Genomic DNA, 13846 nt, shown 5'->3' with positions numbered 1-13846 from the left:
TTAAATTATGAACTGGCACAACATTGACTATACCAATTTAAATGATTATTAAGTAAAGTATTATTACTATGTATTATTAAATAATACATAGAGTGAATAAAATAAATAAAGAATTAAATATGAAAAAAAAAAATCATTCCTGGTCAAAAGCAGATGCATAGATGTTTTCTGAAGCTATTTACTGTGACGGCTGGGCCTGCTTGTTTGAACAGAGCAGCTGTAGTCTTGGCTTTATGTTAGAAACGGCCACATGGAGATCCCTCTCAACTCTGAGGAGTCGTGATCTGTTTTTGTTTTTCACATTATGTCAAAAAGAAAACGTCTATTGGCACAAATATGTGGACTCAAATGGAAAAAGTAGATTAGTTGCAGCTTTTGACTGGGCTGTGTACTCTGTTGCTACTGACAACCAGAACCTTACAGGGTTGATGTGGAGAAAGCAACTTGTAATGGTGGATCAGAGGAGCGATCGAGCAGGCCATCCTGCAGCTCTAATGACAGGAGATGCGCAGTGAAGGAGGTGAAAGGCTGGTGTATCCAATCGTAATTTTCCGCTGTGTCATATTTCAGGAAATACTTACTGAAACTTTCAAGGATGCTCCTGAGGTGATAAGCAAATAGCCTCAGCCAACCACTACAGCTTTCTCTTAGATGCTGTGACCTTTTCAGAAAGAATAAGCACAGTTTTGTTTGAACATTGTAGGGACAAGTTTAAGCTGTTTAGTTTGTAAAAGATGTTGGCTAAATACACAAGGCTCCCAACCAACATTAGGTCTGTCAGACAGTCAGCAAGGGAAATACTAATATGCAGAAATCCTCACACAGTTCAAAGAGCCTTGTTAAAGGCTTACCATGAGGTAGCAACCTGACCTCTGTATGAAAGAGAAGTGCCTTATGGTCTGATCCCATTTCATGACAGTGTGGCAAGAGGTCTGCTTTGCTGGAATTCACTGAAATTAACTATCTTAACAGATGTTTGAAGAACATCACAAAGCTCTGGCTTGAGCAACCAGTGCAGAAATTTTACATGGGGGGCTACTTCCAGAGTGCAGGCCCTCAAATCTTTTCCACCCCCCTGCATGATCTGGTTGAACTGTAAAGTGCCTTGAGATGACATGTGTTGTGAATTTGGCGCTATATAAATCAACTGAATTGAATTGAATAGCTATAGCTCCATCTGTGCACATGGATATACAACCCTTCCATGTCACTTTTTTTCTTTGCCAACCCCCCACTCCAAAAACATGTTGCTTTGCTGACCAGAATCTTTCACGCACGATCAGAGTCTCATATATATATGTTGATACAATGAATTTTGAAAAAAAAAAGATGCAGCAGTAAACCAATCTCTGTTTTAAATTATTTAAGTACACAAATTTTTAAGTTGAATTTTTGTCACTGCGAGGGTTGTCTTTGAAAACCAGAATGTTTACATTTTGGACAAAGAAGAGTGTGAAAGAAGCTATTTATGTTAGGAGAGAAAAAACAACCTTAAACAGAGGGGGTGGTCTCAGGTTTCAGCTCTCAAAAACCTACAATGCAGAGATAGATTCCTTCATAATATCATCTCAATCCTCATTGCCACGCAGGAGACCAAAACATCTCGCCTGGTCAGCCAGGCAAACAAAAACCCTAACGGCTCCCCTTTCAGAGGCATGGGCCAGTATTGGGTTTTGCAGGCCAACAACGACCTCACTGACTCCCCATTACTAAGGGGTGAACCTGTTTTTGGGTTGAATTTGCATGTTTTTCAAACCATAAAAAGGCTTTTGTATTGGCCACTTTATGATCCTAAACCTCAATGCTACTCCAGACATTTTGAACTGAGAAAGATTTCGGGATGGGAGGCGAAATGTCTTCAAACTTTGAAAACAACATCCAATGGTTTGTTTTTTTAACTTTTTTGGAGTCACTGTGAACACTTCCAGCAGCTTCCGACAGCTGCTGACAGCAGACTGGCGAGAGAGAGAGATAGGAGAAGCCTAGATAGGGCAGACAGTAACTAGCTTTGAGTAATAAAATGTCTGTTGGAAACCAATCACTCGCTGTCCTTCTAATGTCCCGTTGAAAGCTACATTAATTTTGCGTGTATTTATATTCTTCCAAAAGGATTTGGCGACCCCCATATATAATCTCAAGACCTCATATGGGGTCAGATCTTTCCACTGATTTTTGATTGGGTTAAGTGTCGGACTTTGACTGGGTCATTTCAACTCATGAACATATTTTCATTTCAAGCTGTTCCATTTCAGCTTTGGCTTTATGTCTGGGGTCGTTGTCCTCCTAGAAGGTGTCCTATTGGAAGGTGGCCCCAGTCTCAAGTCTTTAGCAGACGCCAAACCGGGTTTTCTTCCAGATAACAGTGCATTTGGCTCCATCCATCTTCTCATAAGCCCTGACCATCTTCCCTGTCTCTGCTGAAGAGAAGTATCCCCAGAGTATTATTCTGGCACCACCTTATTTCACAGTGGGCATGCTGTGTTCAGAGTGATGTGCAGTGTTAGTTCACCACTACATGTTGTGTTTTATATTTTGGCCAAAAAGTTTAATTTTGATCTTATCTAATCAAAGCACTCTCTTCCATATGTTTGCTGCGTCACAACATGGCTTCTAGCAAACTGCAGAAAGGACTTTCTCATGGTTTCCTTTCAGCAATTATGTCCTGCAATTCTTCCATTAAGACATCCTTTGTGCAGCCCATGCCTAATAGTTGGAATTTTTCAAATTTCTAGATATAACTGCTTCAGTCCCTTCCCTACATGACTCAGTTACATTTGACAAAGCTGTTATTGTATCTGTGTGAGTCGTTCCAGGTTGTAATAAACTACAAACTATATTCTTTTTGGCTATAAATGCATACTATGACAGTATATCAAAGGCAGCAAGGTCTGGGTAAGCCTGGGTATTCTGGCTTTTTCCCACAGTCTAAAAATATATTAGATAGATTGGCTACATTAAATTTCCAGTGTGAATGAGTGTGTCTTTGCATAGTTGTTTAAACTTTATATTGAACAACATGTAAATTTATGTGTTACCTTTCAATTGATGTACAGTAAAATAAAAACTAAAGCTCATGTACGTTTATGTTTTGTCCTAGATCACAAATTATTTTGCCAAATTGACTGTTGGAGAAATTGAAAGGTTACCACCAAATCCTAGACAAATAAGAGGACAAATGATGGAAAATTAATGCGGAATTAAAACTGAAAATGTGGAGTTTTGTTTGTGCTATGTTGGATATTAAAACTTCACAATAATATTCCTCAAAGAGAAGCCAATCTCGCAAAGCATTATCCAGATGCTACAATCCCAAAATTGTATATTATATTTTCTCATTAGCTAAATGTGTCATTACATTTCTAGTTTTTTACATATTATCAAAGGACAACACATTCAAAAATGTCAGGACATTCCAGCAACCCTCTGTTCATAACCTCTTCTGAAATAGGATGACCTTATTTTGTTCTAAATGTTCCTCCCAAACTGACTCTAATGTGTTCCCGAGTGTGTTAATTAAATTTGCTTTTGGAGTACTGTATGCAACAAACTGGTAATCACTATGTGTCTGAATATGGAGGAACCAATTGAAGATGCTGTAGAAACATCAAATGAAGATCCTACATTTTTTAAAGATAAAATCTTTCTAACTTTTTAAACAATGCCTCATATTTACAAGGTCTTTAAACGGCAGCATACAAGTGTTAGTGTATCAACATGTTCTGCAGTGTGGCTTGTTCTCTTTCGTGAGGCTTGTTCTATTTAATTCATGTCCAAATCTACCCTCCATTGCTCCAGTTAGACCATTAAGTTAGAGAACTATTCAGTTATGTAGCTTTACTTTACTCTAAACCATTTATCCCCTGTAACACATGAAACACGTTAAACAAGTTTGAACAGGTTAAACAAGTTAAACATCAACAGTTACATTACATCTGACTGAATTATAACTCTTTAACTCCAACTCATTGTTGACCTGCACTATCTCTATTGGAAGGCAGCCTCTCTAGTGATGAGAAGCTTAATCACACACTTAGCTGACGGCTATGTCGAAGATAGAAGAAGTTATTACAGCTTTCTTAACCTTTGATACTTTGGGTTCAGCATTGTTGCTTGCAGCCACGGCAGATCACATGATAGGTGGCTTATTGCTCAGTGGGGAACTGATGCTATACTGACTTCTGCAGCTACTGTACTTAATAAACTGCATGTGATATAAACTGTCATGGAAATTATTATTAGGAGATGCTGCATCATTTACACTGTTTTTAGATGACACTTTTAACAATGAAAATGACTTTTTTTTTTCAACATTAGTGTCATTGATTATTGAATAATTGTTGCAACCCTTTTTAAAACCCACCAAAACTTTTTAGCATTTCCCACCCCTCACATGGCAAGGAGCTACTGCAGTACATATTTGCCCATGCCCTCGCTGCTGCTTACTAACAGGCAGTGTTTTTTAATCCTGCCCTAAGGATACACTGCTCTACATGTTTAAGATGTTTCCTGGACTCAGCAAACCTGATTTTAACTAACTGCTGACTAACAGGCTTTCGCTGAACTGCAATCAATGGAATGAGGTATATCAAAGCAGTGAAACATGAAAAAAAAAAATATGTAGGGCAGTGTGCCTTGAGGGCCATGGTTTAAAAACGTGATTTGTTCAAACAAATAGTTTCAAGTGCATCTAAGCTGCACACTAGCACGGGGAATTCAAATTTAATAGGCAATTGTTTTCTGGTACAAAGTAAATTTACCATGGACCTTAAACCTTTTATTTCTCTCTAAAATCGATAATCGATTAAAGGTTCCATATTATGCCACATTTGAAAATATATAGATATTAACAATGTAGCCCACATAACATTTCTTGTCATTTTTACAGGAACATTTCTCCAAGATTAGGCAGACAGCATGAACCGAAAATACCCTTATTCAGCCCTCCGCTGGATGAGGTTTTTTGGCTTTCCACGCCTTTACCTGCCAAACGAACGCCCCAATAACCCGCAAACATGGAAACCAGTCAGAGTTCATAATATTAACATCTAGTAGCAATGAATAACATATTAGATAAAGGCCGTAGCTTGACTGATTTTAGCACACATTAGTTAAGAGGGGAAGAGAGGCATTTTCATTTTTCATTTTGTGAACATCATACGTACCGTTGAGGACACATATGATTATTAGAAAAAGTATTTAATCTAAATTCTGCATTATATGGGACTTTTGAAGAGAGGAGGTGGAAAAAAATGTGCAAAGGGTTATCTAGTGCTCCCGGATGCGAGAATAGAATTGGTTTGTAAAAGCACTTAAAGGTTTTAACAGTAAAAAAAAAAAAGATTTTTCGCCAGACTTCTAAAAACATACTATAGTACAACCTTTGTAAGACTTGTTACCTTTTTGCATATTCTTAAAATAAAAAGTTTATTAAACCTTATGATTTTTAATTTCCTGGGTTGTGATCTTTGGTTAACAAAAACTCAAGAACCTTGTGTTTTTCCTTAACGCTCTACTTCTCTTTGTACAGCAGGCTCAGCTGCAGGCCCTCCAGCCCATTTGCAAGGTTAAGTATGTTACCCTTTAGTTGTTTCTATATGTGAAATGAATGCTGAATTTATCATTAGGTTAGCTGAGCTCCCTCTGATGTTCCCAATATAGTCCTTCCTGGCAAAGGCATTCTTTGGTCTCATAATTACAATGCTGACTTTAAAATTACACATTTTACTAGTTTAATCAGTCTTGATATACTTGACGACAAATACACAATGAAAGCACAGTATGAACCACATAAGGGCGGTTGGTTTCTAGGAACACAGCTCACTTACGTTTCAGGTTGGCCTGTGATGGTAGGTAACATGGTAAGGCAATAAATATGAGCTACTTTTGCGCTGTCAGCTTTGTCCCATTGGTTTGTAAGATACTCAGTTTTCAAGCACCAACTTTTGAATAGATGAAAACAAAATGAGGAATTCTATGTGATAATAAAGGTACAATAATGAAAATTGAAATAGTTTCTAGTTGACTTGGATCTAAGACCTTGGTAGAGTTGTTAACGTGTCCTTCATATCATGGAAAATGATGAGCCCAATTTTAGTGTATTAAGGTATCCAATACTGCATGAGTATCCAGTACAATGGAATTTAGCAAGCGCATTCCTCTCATGACCATAAACAATAAAGTCAGCAAAGACATCTGCATGTTCCCAGCAAATTACTAAATACGTTATAGCAGTAGCTCTTAGGGCCTTTTCACTCATCAAATTCTTTATTGCCCTGCTCATTAGGGAGAAAGGGAAATAACTGAATGTGGGTTATCTTCCCTTTTGCATGAGTGCAAAGGGGAAATAACTGAATCTAGGTTAAGTTCCATATCAAATGACTCAGCTTTTCTCATAAGTCTTAATCTATTTTTGTTAGAAATAAAATCAATAATTTACAACATTTTAAGATTTTTTTTTTTTAAACTTAGACAATGCATTACTTTAAATGTTTCACATCAATGTCCCACAAAAATTTGAATAATTAAAGCATTCTTTTATAATGTGCGGTAGATACAAAAATAAATGTTTGAGCTTGAATTGGGCTCTGATCCCCTCTACTGGGTTAATCCAGTAAGAGGAATCAGAGCCACCTTTTGTTTTCCCGAAATTCTTTGTTACATTTACAGTACAGTAATCTCAGTGCTCCCCATCATCAGTTAGAACTGAGGAAGCCTCTTCGATAAGAGGCGAAATGTCTTGTTTCACCTCTTAATGTGTTGCCTAAACTGAACTTTTTAAGCTTGACCATAGCAGAGAAGATTCTCTGGATGACAGAGAATCTTCTCAGATATCTTTTATAAAATCTGGTCATATTTTGTTAGCTAAATAATATGTAATTTAAATCTAAATATACAGTTGTGTAAAGTGGTACTATATAGTGAGTAAAATCTAAAGTGTATACTTATATTTGGTATACATCCATCACTTCAATACCATCACTAATTTGAAAAATAGTAAATACATACTTACAACTCTCTATCTCAAGTGTGCAGTTTTGCTCATCCAGAGGATACCTCCGTAGGTCCATCATACAAGCAGCTGTAGTAGTAATCCTGAAAAATATAAAACATAAGAGAAGGAATCAACTTTTTGCAAGGATTTTATTTTAGGAGGATTAAAAAGGGTACAGCACTATAAAGTAACTGTATCAATCATTAATCTCTTCAGGTAAACTACACAAAACTGCAAGAGCATCTGAGTAGCTTTGTGGAGCCAATGAAAAACATCTCTGTTTTTACAATTAGATGTATAGTAGTTTCACACGATATATTGCAAGTAATGAAATTCAAAATGTAAGGCTTGAAACAAAATGTATAAGATCTTGTTTATATTCCAATTTATGGCTATCTGGTTTGAATGCTGACAAAGAACTTAGTTCATTCTCATTTAACAAAGAGTAATGTATTTTGAAAAAGGCTTCTGATTAACATGTAGAATCTATATGAATGAAAACATAAAAAAAAGTAAAGCTAGAACTTTTGAGCTGCTGCACCAATGGTGATGGTGGAGAGTAAACTAGGAATAATAGATTCACAGCTGATCTCTGTCCCAGTTTCACAGGATAATCCTCTGTTTGCCCCAGCTTAGATCAAAGTGAGATCAGGAATCAAACTCTGTGGTATTGCTGTAAACCAGAAATATCAGTGATTGTATTTTTGTCTCTTGCAACCCTCTCTTCATATTTTAAAACATAATGGCTTAACACCTTATACATACTGTACCTACCTTTGAAGTGTAATTTAAAGTTCTACTATATTTTCTACTTATACTGAGACATTTTTGTAACTGTTTATTACTTTTTTGCTTTAGTGTTTTTTATTATTATTATTATACCTATTTTATTTATGCCAGCAACAAAATTTTACTAGTTCCAATGAAAGCTATTGATTATGTATTAAAGTAAATCAGTGATTTTTCTATAGTTATAGTTATAGTTAAAAACACAAATTTGTTGACAATGTTACAGCTGTAATTTACAGATATAGTGTAACTAATTATATTCATGACTGATCTCAGCAGTAATCCTGAAATTACTTTTGATTTGTCTGAAAGCGATAGTATCAAGGTTTTACTTTATTGTATCTCTTATACTATATCCGTTGGTTGTGCTGTTCTTTTTACATCTCTTTGCAGGTGATGAAGCAGACTGAAGCTGATTTATTGTTATCTCCCCTTTATCTCTTCTTTTTTTAATATTTTCCTTTTTCCTGTTTTTCCTTTCCTGTTCTACTTACATTGAAGTGTCCATAAAATCTTTAATATTCCCTGCATTATTATAATAAAGCTATCCATATGCATAAATCACGATGGTGATAGCATACTGCTCCACTTGTGAAAACAAAATCTGTTGGGCTCGCTTTTTGGCATCAAGATAATTATTGTTATTGACACATTGCCAGACAGGACCTGTGTTAAAAAAAAAAAAAAATAATAAAATAAATAAATATATATATATATATATATATATATATATATTTATATATACCATTGTCACCCTAGAGGAGATTACACCTCGGAAACTTCCCTTCTGTTCTTTTCCTGTGAGCAAGCTACTTAATTTAATTTGTTATTAACTCAAAACTTGGTAAAACTATATAAAAATGACTAAAAACATGAGTAAAAATTAAAAGAGTTTATTCCAGTTCAGATTGTTACAGGACAAAGAAATTTTGGAGTCCCCACAGTTGTGGGCTCAAGTCGTCAGCACGTGATGGCATCCGGAATATGAGTCCCGAACAAGGTCATCTCCTGCTTCTTATACCTCATAAGTCTATGTGTTGCATCAGGTGGATGCTTAGCTGTTCGTGTCAGAAACTGACACGCCATCCATGCCCTGACCTTTGTGCCTCTTGCCTCTACGCCTCAGGATTACAGATAGCTCTCCTTTATCAGTCTGGCTCTAGGATGTATCATTATCCAGCGTTTGTTGTACAGACAAAAATACTGTCTTCATTAGATGGCCTCTGCGCACATAATGTGATACACCATGTGAAGGAAGGATCCCCACCTTCTAATCTGGCTAACAGATAAGTAATACACACCAATAAAGAATAATCCTAACACAATGGAACACAGTAACGACCATCATAAAGTGGAGAAAATATGGCACAAAACTGATTTTACAGACAGGACCACTGTCCAAAACTGACAATAAGATGAGAGGTAAACCAGTAACGGAGGTTGCCAAGAGGTCGACAGCCACAGTGAAGGAGCTGCAGGGATTTATGGCAAGTACTGGCTGTACAACATGTGAGAACAGTCTACTGTCATCTTCATAGGCCTAGGCTATGGGGTAGGATGGCAAGTTGGAAGCTTTATCTTGCAAAGAAAAACATGAAAGCCCAGCTTAATTCTGCAAAAAGACACCTGACAGCTCCCAAACACATGGGGAAATGTGTTATGGTCTGATAAAACTCTGGTTGAATCTTTTGGACATTACAAAAGTTATGTTTAGGAAAAATACAGCACTGCTTATCACCAAAAGAACATACTCACACCATACCGACAGTGAAGCATGGTGGTAGCAGTATAATGTTTTGGGTCTGTTACATCAGCTGGAAGTGGGGCCTTAGTCAGAGAAAGAACAGTTCCAAATACTAGTCAGTGTTAGCACAAAACCTTGTCCTTCTGTTAGAAAGCTGAAGATGAAAAATAACTTCATCCTTTAGCACAACACACCGGAATAAAATTGAGGCTTTTGAACAGCACAGCAAGTGACCTGAATTCCGTCAAACATCTGAGGGGTGATTTGAAGAAGGCAGTGTACAGAAGATGCCCTTACAATCTGTCTGATTTGGAGTGTTTTTCCATCGGGAGGTGGGCAAACAGGCCACTTTAAGATGTGCCACACTGATAGGTTCCTACCCAAAAACACAGAGTGCTGTAGTAAGAGAAAAAGATGCTGCCTGCAACTGAGTATTTTATTTAAAGGTGTGCACATTTATGTGACCATGTTATTTAAGTTTCTATTTGATATCTTCTATTTTAAAGGTGTCAGTTTGTATTTTGATTGCACAGGTTTTAGGTCACATTAAAGATGGAAAATGTTCTGAAGTTATTTTTTTATGCCATTGTTATTTGTACATATTTTTTACACTGCAATGACCTGGCATTTGAACAGCTTTTGTAATTTCTTAATACACACTGTTTACATTTGGTTGCTTGAAGCAAGAAAATATACAAATATCTACAAAAAGAATCACATATTGCCCAAGTATATACATAATGTAAAATTCTAAACTGAAAATAATTATAGTTATGTAACCGTTTGACACAACGCTTGACATGAGTAATATAACAGGCAAAAATACCAAATACTGAACTCAATCAAATTATGAAAACTGAATCTATAAATTGTCTTTTTTAAACTTTTTTATTGTTGATGAGACATATTATATAGTATTCAACAGAAACTAAGCAAGTCTATTAGAAGGGAAACATTACAAAAATAATAAAACTATTGAAGAATATTTCTAAGGATTACTATTTGATTATCAATATTCTGTGGTATACTGGTATACTGTGCCTAGGAAATACTGTAAAAGTGCAATGGAAAGACCTCACATGTTAACCTGCTGTTTCATATTGTAAACTTTTTTACCCTTCAAATAGCATGTTAGAGGAAAACTGTGCAAGTCTGAGTATTCAGATTAATTCTCCTTTTCTTTTGTTCCCTGTTTATGTCAGAATTTATTTCTGTACAATCGATTTGTTGGAAAGAAGCTGACAAATTGGCTTCAACGTGTTTGGCTGAGAAGTAATTTGCTTGTTATGTACAAAGAACTCTTAGATCTCTGTCTCAAAATGAAGCCAGTGGTGTAGAACTCAGTTCAATAGCCTCAGGTAGAGTTCCATAAAAAGTAAACACATGTTTAAATGGAGTATTGTTTCTTTCTGTGAATCTGAGGATCACTGGATGTCAATTTGCTCACTATATACGGAGCTGACTTTACCTCTATTTCAAGTTTGCTCATTTTGTTAAATGGCACAAAGCAGCATTTGTTACTCGTTACGGCTTTTTAATGCATGGCAGCAGTTCAGAAAATTAAGCTAACCATGTCAACATACCCATAATCCAAGTGACAGGTGTGGTTCCCAGAAAACAAGGAAAAATCTAGTTTCTAAGCAAATAAAACCTTTGATATAACAAGAGAATCATTGACTAAAATACATGAAGTTCACAAAATAGTACATGTATTAGGCTTAAAGGAGCAATAAGAAATTAGATAATGAAAGGAGGGGGCTGCACGGTGGAACAGTGGGTAGCACTGTTGCCTTGCAGGAAGAAGGTTCTGGGTTTGATTTTAGGCGCAGGATTTTTCTGCTTGGAGTTTGCATATTCTCTGTTAGGTTAATTGGCTTCTCTAAAAATTGTTCTTAGGTATCAGTGTATGCATGGTTGTGTACCCATATGGGGTTACTTAAGTGTTACAGCATTTATGAAAACAATTTGAGGTTTAAATAGACCGGGACATTCAGTAAATCACAATTTAATACCTTAACTTGGTTTCATAAAATAGGCCTTTGTCTATCATTCTCTAATAATTGATAAAAAAATAAATAAACTCAATATCAACCTAGAAAGCCCTGTAAAAGCGTCACAATACATTTATCAGTCTCTTTAACATAATTATCAATTGTATAAGTTTAAAATAAATCTAAAAATAGATGGTTTCATGCCTAAAACTCATTTTGCATGCTTATTTTTTAGCTTGTTTTAGCTAAAACAGCCACTGGATAAAATTTTGAATAGAATTGTATACATGTTTTCTTTTAAAACAGTTATGTAGTAATGTTTCTTTGATCTAATCACAGCAGCAAATCATAATGACTTGTTCACAGACTTGGCAGAGTTTTTACGCCACAATCCCTTCTTGAGGCTTATTAATCTATAACAAATGTTCACGGTTTAATAATCACAATTTTTTTTTAAACAAATTTGTGAAAAAAATAAATGTAGAACCATGCTACACATCCATATTAAAGAAAAAATAATTAAAATAAGAAAAAATTATGTCAATACCTTAACTCTCAAAGTGAAAAACTATGTAAGTTTATTTCTCACAAATCAACATTTTCCAGCTTCTTTTCTCTTAATTATCAAAATGTCTTGATTACAGCTGATAAAAATAAAACATTTAGGAGTATTATATTACATCAGATTAGTAAAGAAAACACAAAAAAATATTTGTGACTAAATAAAACCTGTTTTTATTTTTGTCATTCTTACTTTTAATCTTTAATACAAAATTAACACTCATGCACAACATTAATATTAATACTACATGGAAAAGTAAAAAAATAACAAATAATTAAAAAGAATTGTTTGGTTATTGTGTTATCTTATTTATGCAGAGCTCAGAAATTCACAAATTAAACTGTTTAATTAAATAACATACAAATACAAGAAGAGAAAAGAGCAAATCAGAAAGTGCAACACTTAAAGGAACTGTGAAATTGCTTATCCTTTTTTTGATACTGAAATGTTCTTTTCAGATGACATTTACCGTGTAGGATCTGAAGACTATTACCATGGCAATTCCTTTCAGAAACACACTATTTGCCAACTTCCAGTGATGCATCATTTGATATTTAAGGTAATGACAGCATTTAGAGCACAGTCAGCCCCCACTGCCAGCTGCTTCCCACCCACAGCCTGTCATGAAAACATAAGGGTGGAAGTTATCAGGGAAAATATTGCTGTTTGACATTTTTACTGGAAAAACCTAATTGGCTGAACCTTGATTATTGTAGTTTTTATCCTTAATTGCTAATAAGTGCACCATTTAAATGTCTTGATTTTGCCTCTGTGCGTGCACTCATTTTCTATCATAAACCTTAATAAACATTCAGCTCAGCAAGTGATTTAATATAGACCCTCTGCACAAAATGTGTATTAAGAAAAAAATAGATTGCATGTTTACAAACACAAGTTGGAGACTTTGTAACAAACAGACACACTGGCAACCTTATTAGGTACTCTGTGTGGTTTCCAGGTTCGATATCTGTTGTATGTCTCACATAGACATATGTCTATGTAAGAGATAAATACATGTAAATTAGAGTTAAATTATATGTATATGAAAGTGGCAGTGTGATTTATGGCTTGTATGGCCTCTCAAACATATTTCACTACAATCCAAATTAGCTCTCGAAGATTATGATCTGGTGGACGAAGGCCAAATGAAGTATAATGAACTTGAAACCATTTTGAGATATAAGAGTGTTTTTTGTAATGTTGCATTATATCTGCCAGGAAATTCCCCAATTATTTGGATGGATGGATGGATGGATGGATGGATGGATGGATGGATGGATGGATGGATGGATGGATGGATGGATGGATGGATGGATGGATGTTCTAAATACACTGGTTATTTGAGCTACTGTTGCCTTTACATTATCAGTCTTCTCATTACCTGTTGACTTCTGTTGTCAATTGATATGTTCTACTTTGCAGACCATTCTCCATAGCCATATCAAAATCTTATAACCCTTCCTTTTTTGTATCACTTTTAAAGTGCAAAACTTTTCCTGTCGAAACGTTTGATTTTTGTTATGTAAAAAAATTAAGTTTACAATTGTTGTTTAGAACATGTTTGCTGCTTCAGAGTGCATCAACATAAAAGCTTAGGTTTTTATTGTATACTTTATCAAAGTAAAACTTAGACCTATCAATCATCATCAAAAAAATGATTCAAAACAAAAAAAAAAAAAATACATTTTAGTATGTAAAACTATATTCCAGTTTAACATGCATATGTTTGGAATTCAGTATAACTCATATATACATATACAGTATGTATA

General features: G+C 35.2%; 1 protein-coding gene across 1 annotated transcript in view; it reads right to left on the bottom strand.

The window, feature by feature from the left end:
• LOC107104530 (gamma-aminobutyric acid receptor subunit beta-2-like) overlaps positions 1 to 13846 on the bottom strand; it is a 56348-nt gene that overhangs the window by 16558 nt on the left and 25944 nt on the right. Inside the window, exon 5 of the mRNA XM_015404543.1 lies at positions 7010 to 7092. Coding sequence (XP_015260029.1) covers positions 7010 to 7092 — 83 coding nt within the window. The remainder of the gene's footprint in view (positions 1 to 7009; positions 7093 to 13846) is intronic.

The sequence above is a fragment of the Cyprinodon variegatus genome, unplaced genomic scaffold (genome assembly GCF_000732505.1).
Source record: "Cyprinodon variegatus isolate N-32 unplaced genomic scaffold, C_variegatus-1.0 Scaffold36, whole genome shotgun sequence".
In the NCBI taxonomy this organism is placed as follows: Eukaryota; Metazoa; Chordata; class Actinopteri; order Cyprinodontiformes; family Cyprinodontidae; genus Cyprinodon; species Cyprinodon variegatus.
Note: the sequence above shows the minus strand (reverse complement) of the source record. Positions and strands in the feature narration are given on the sequence as shown.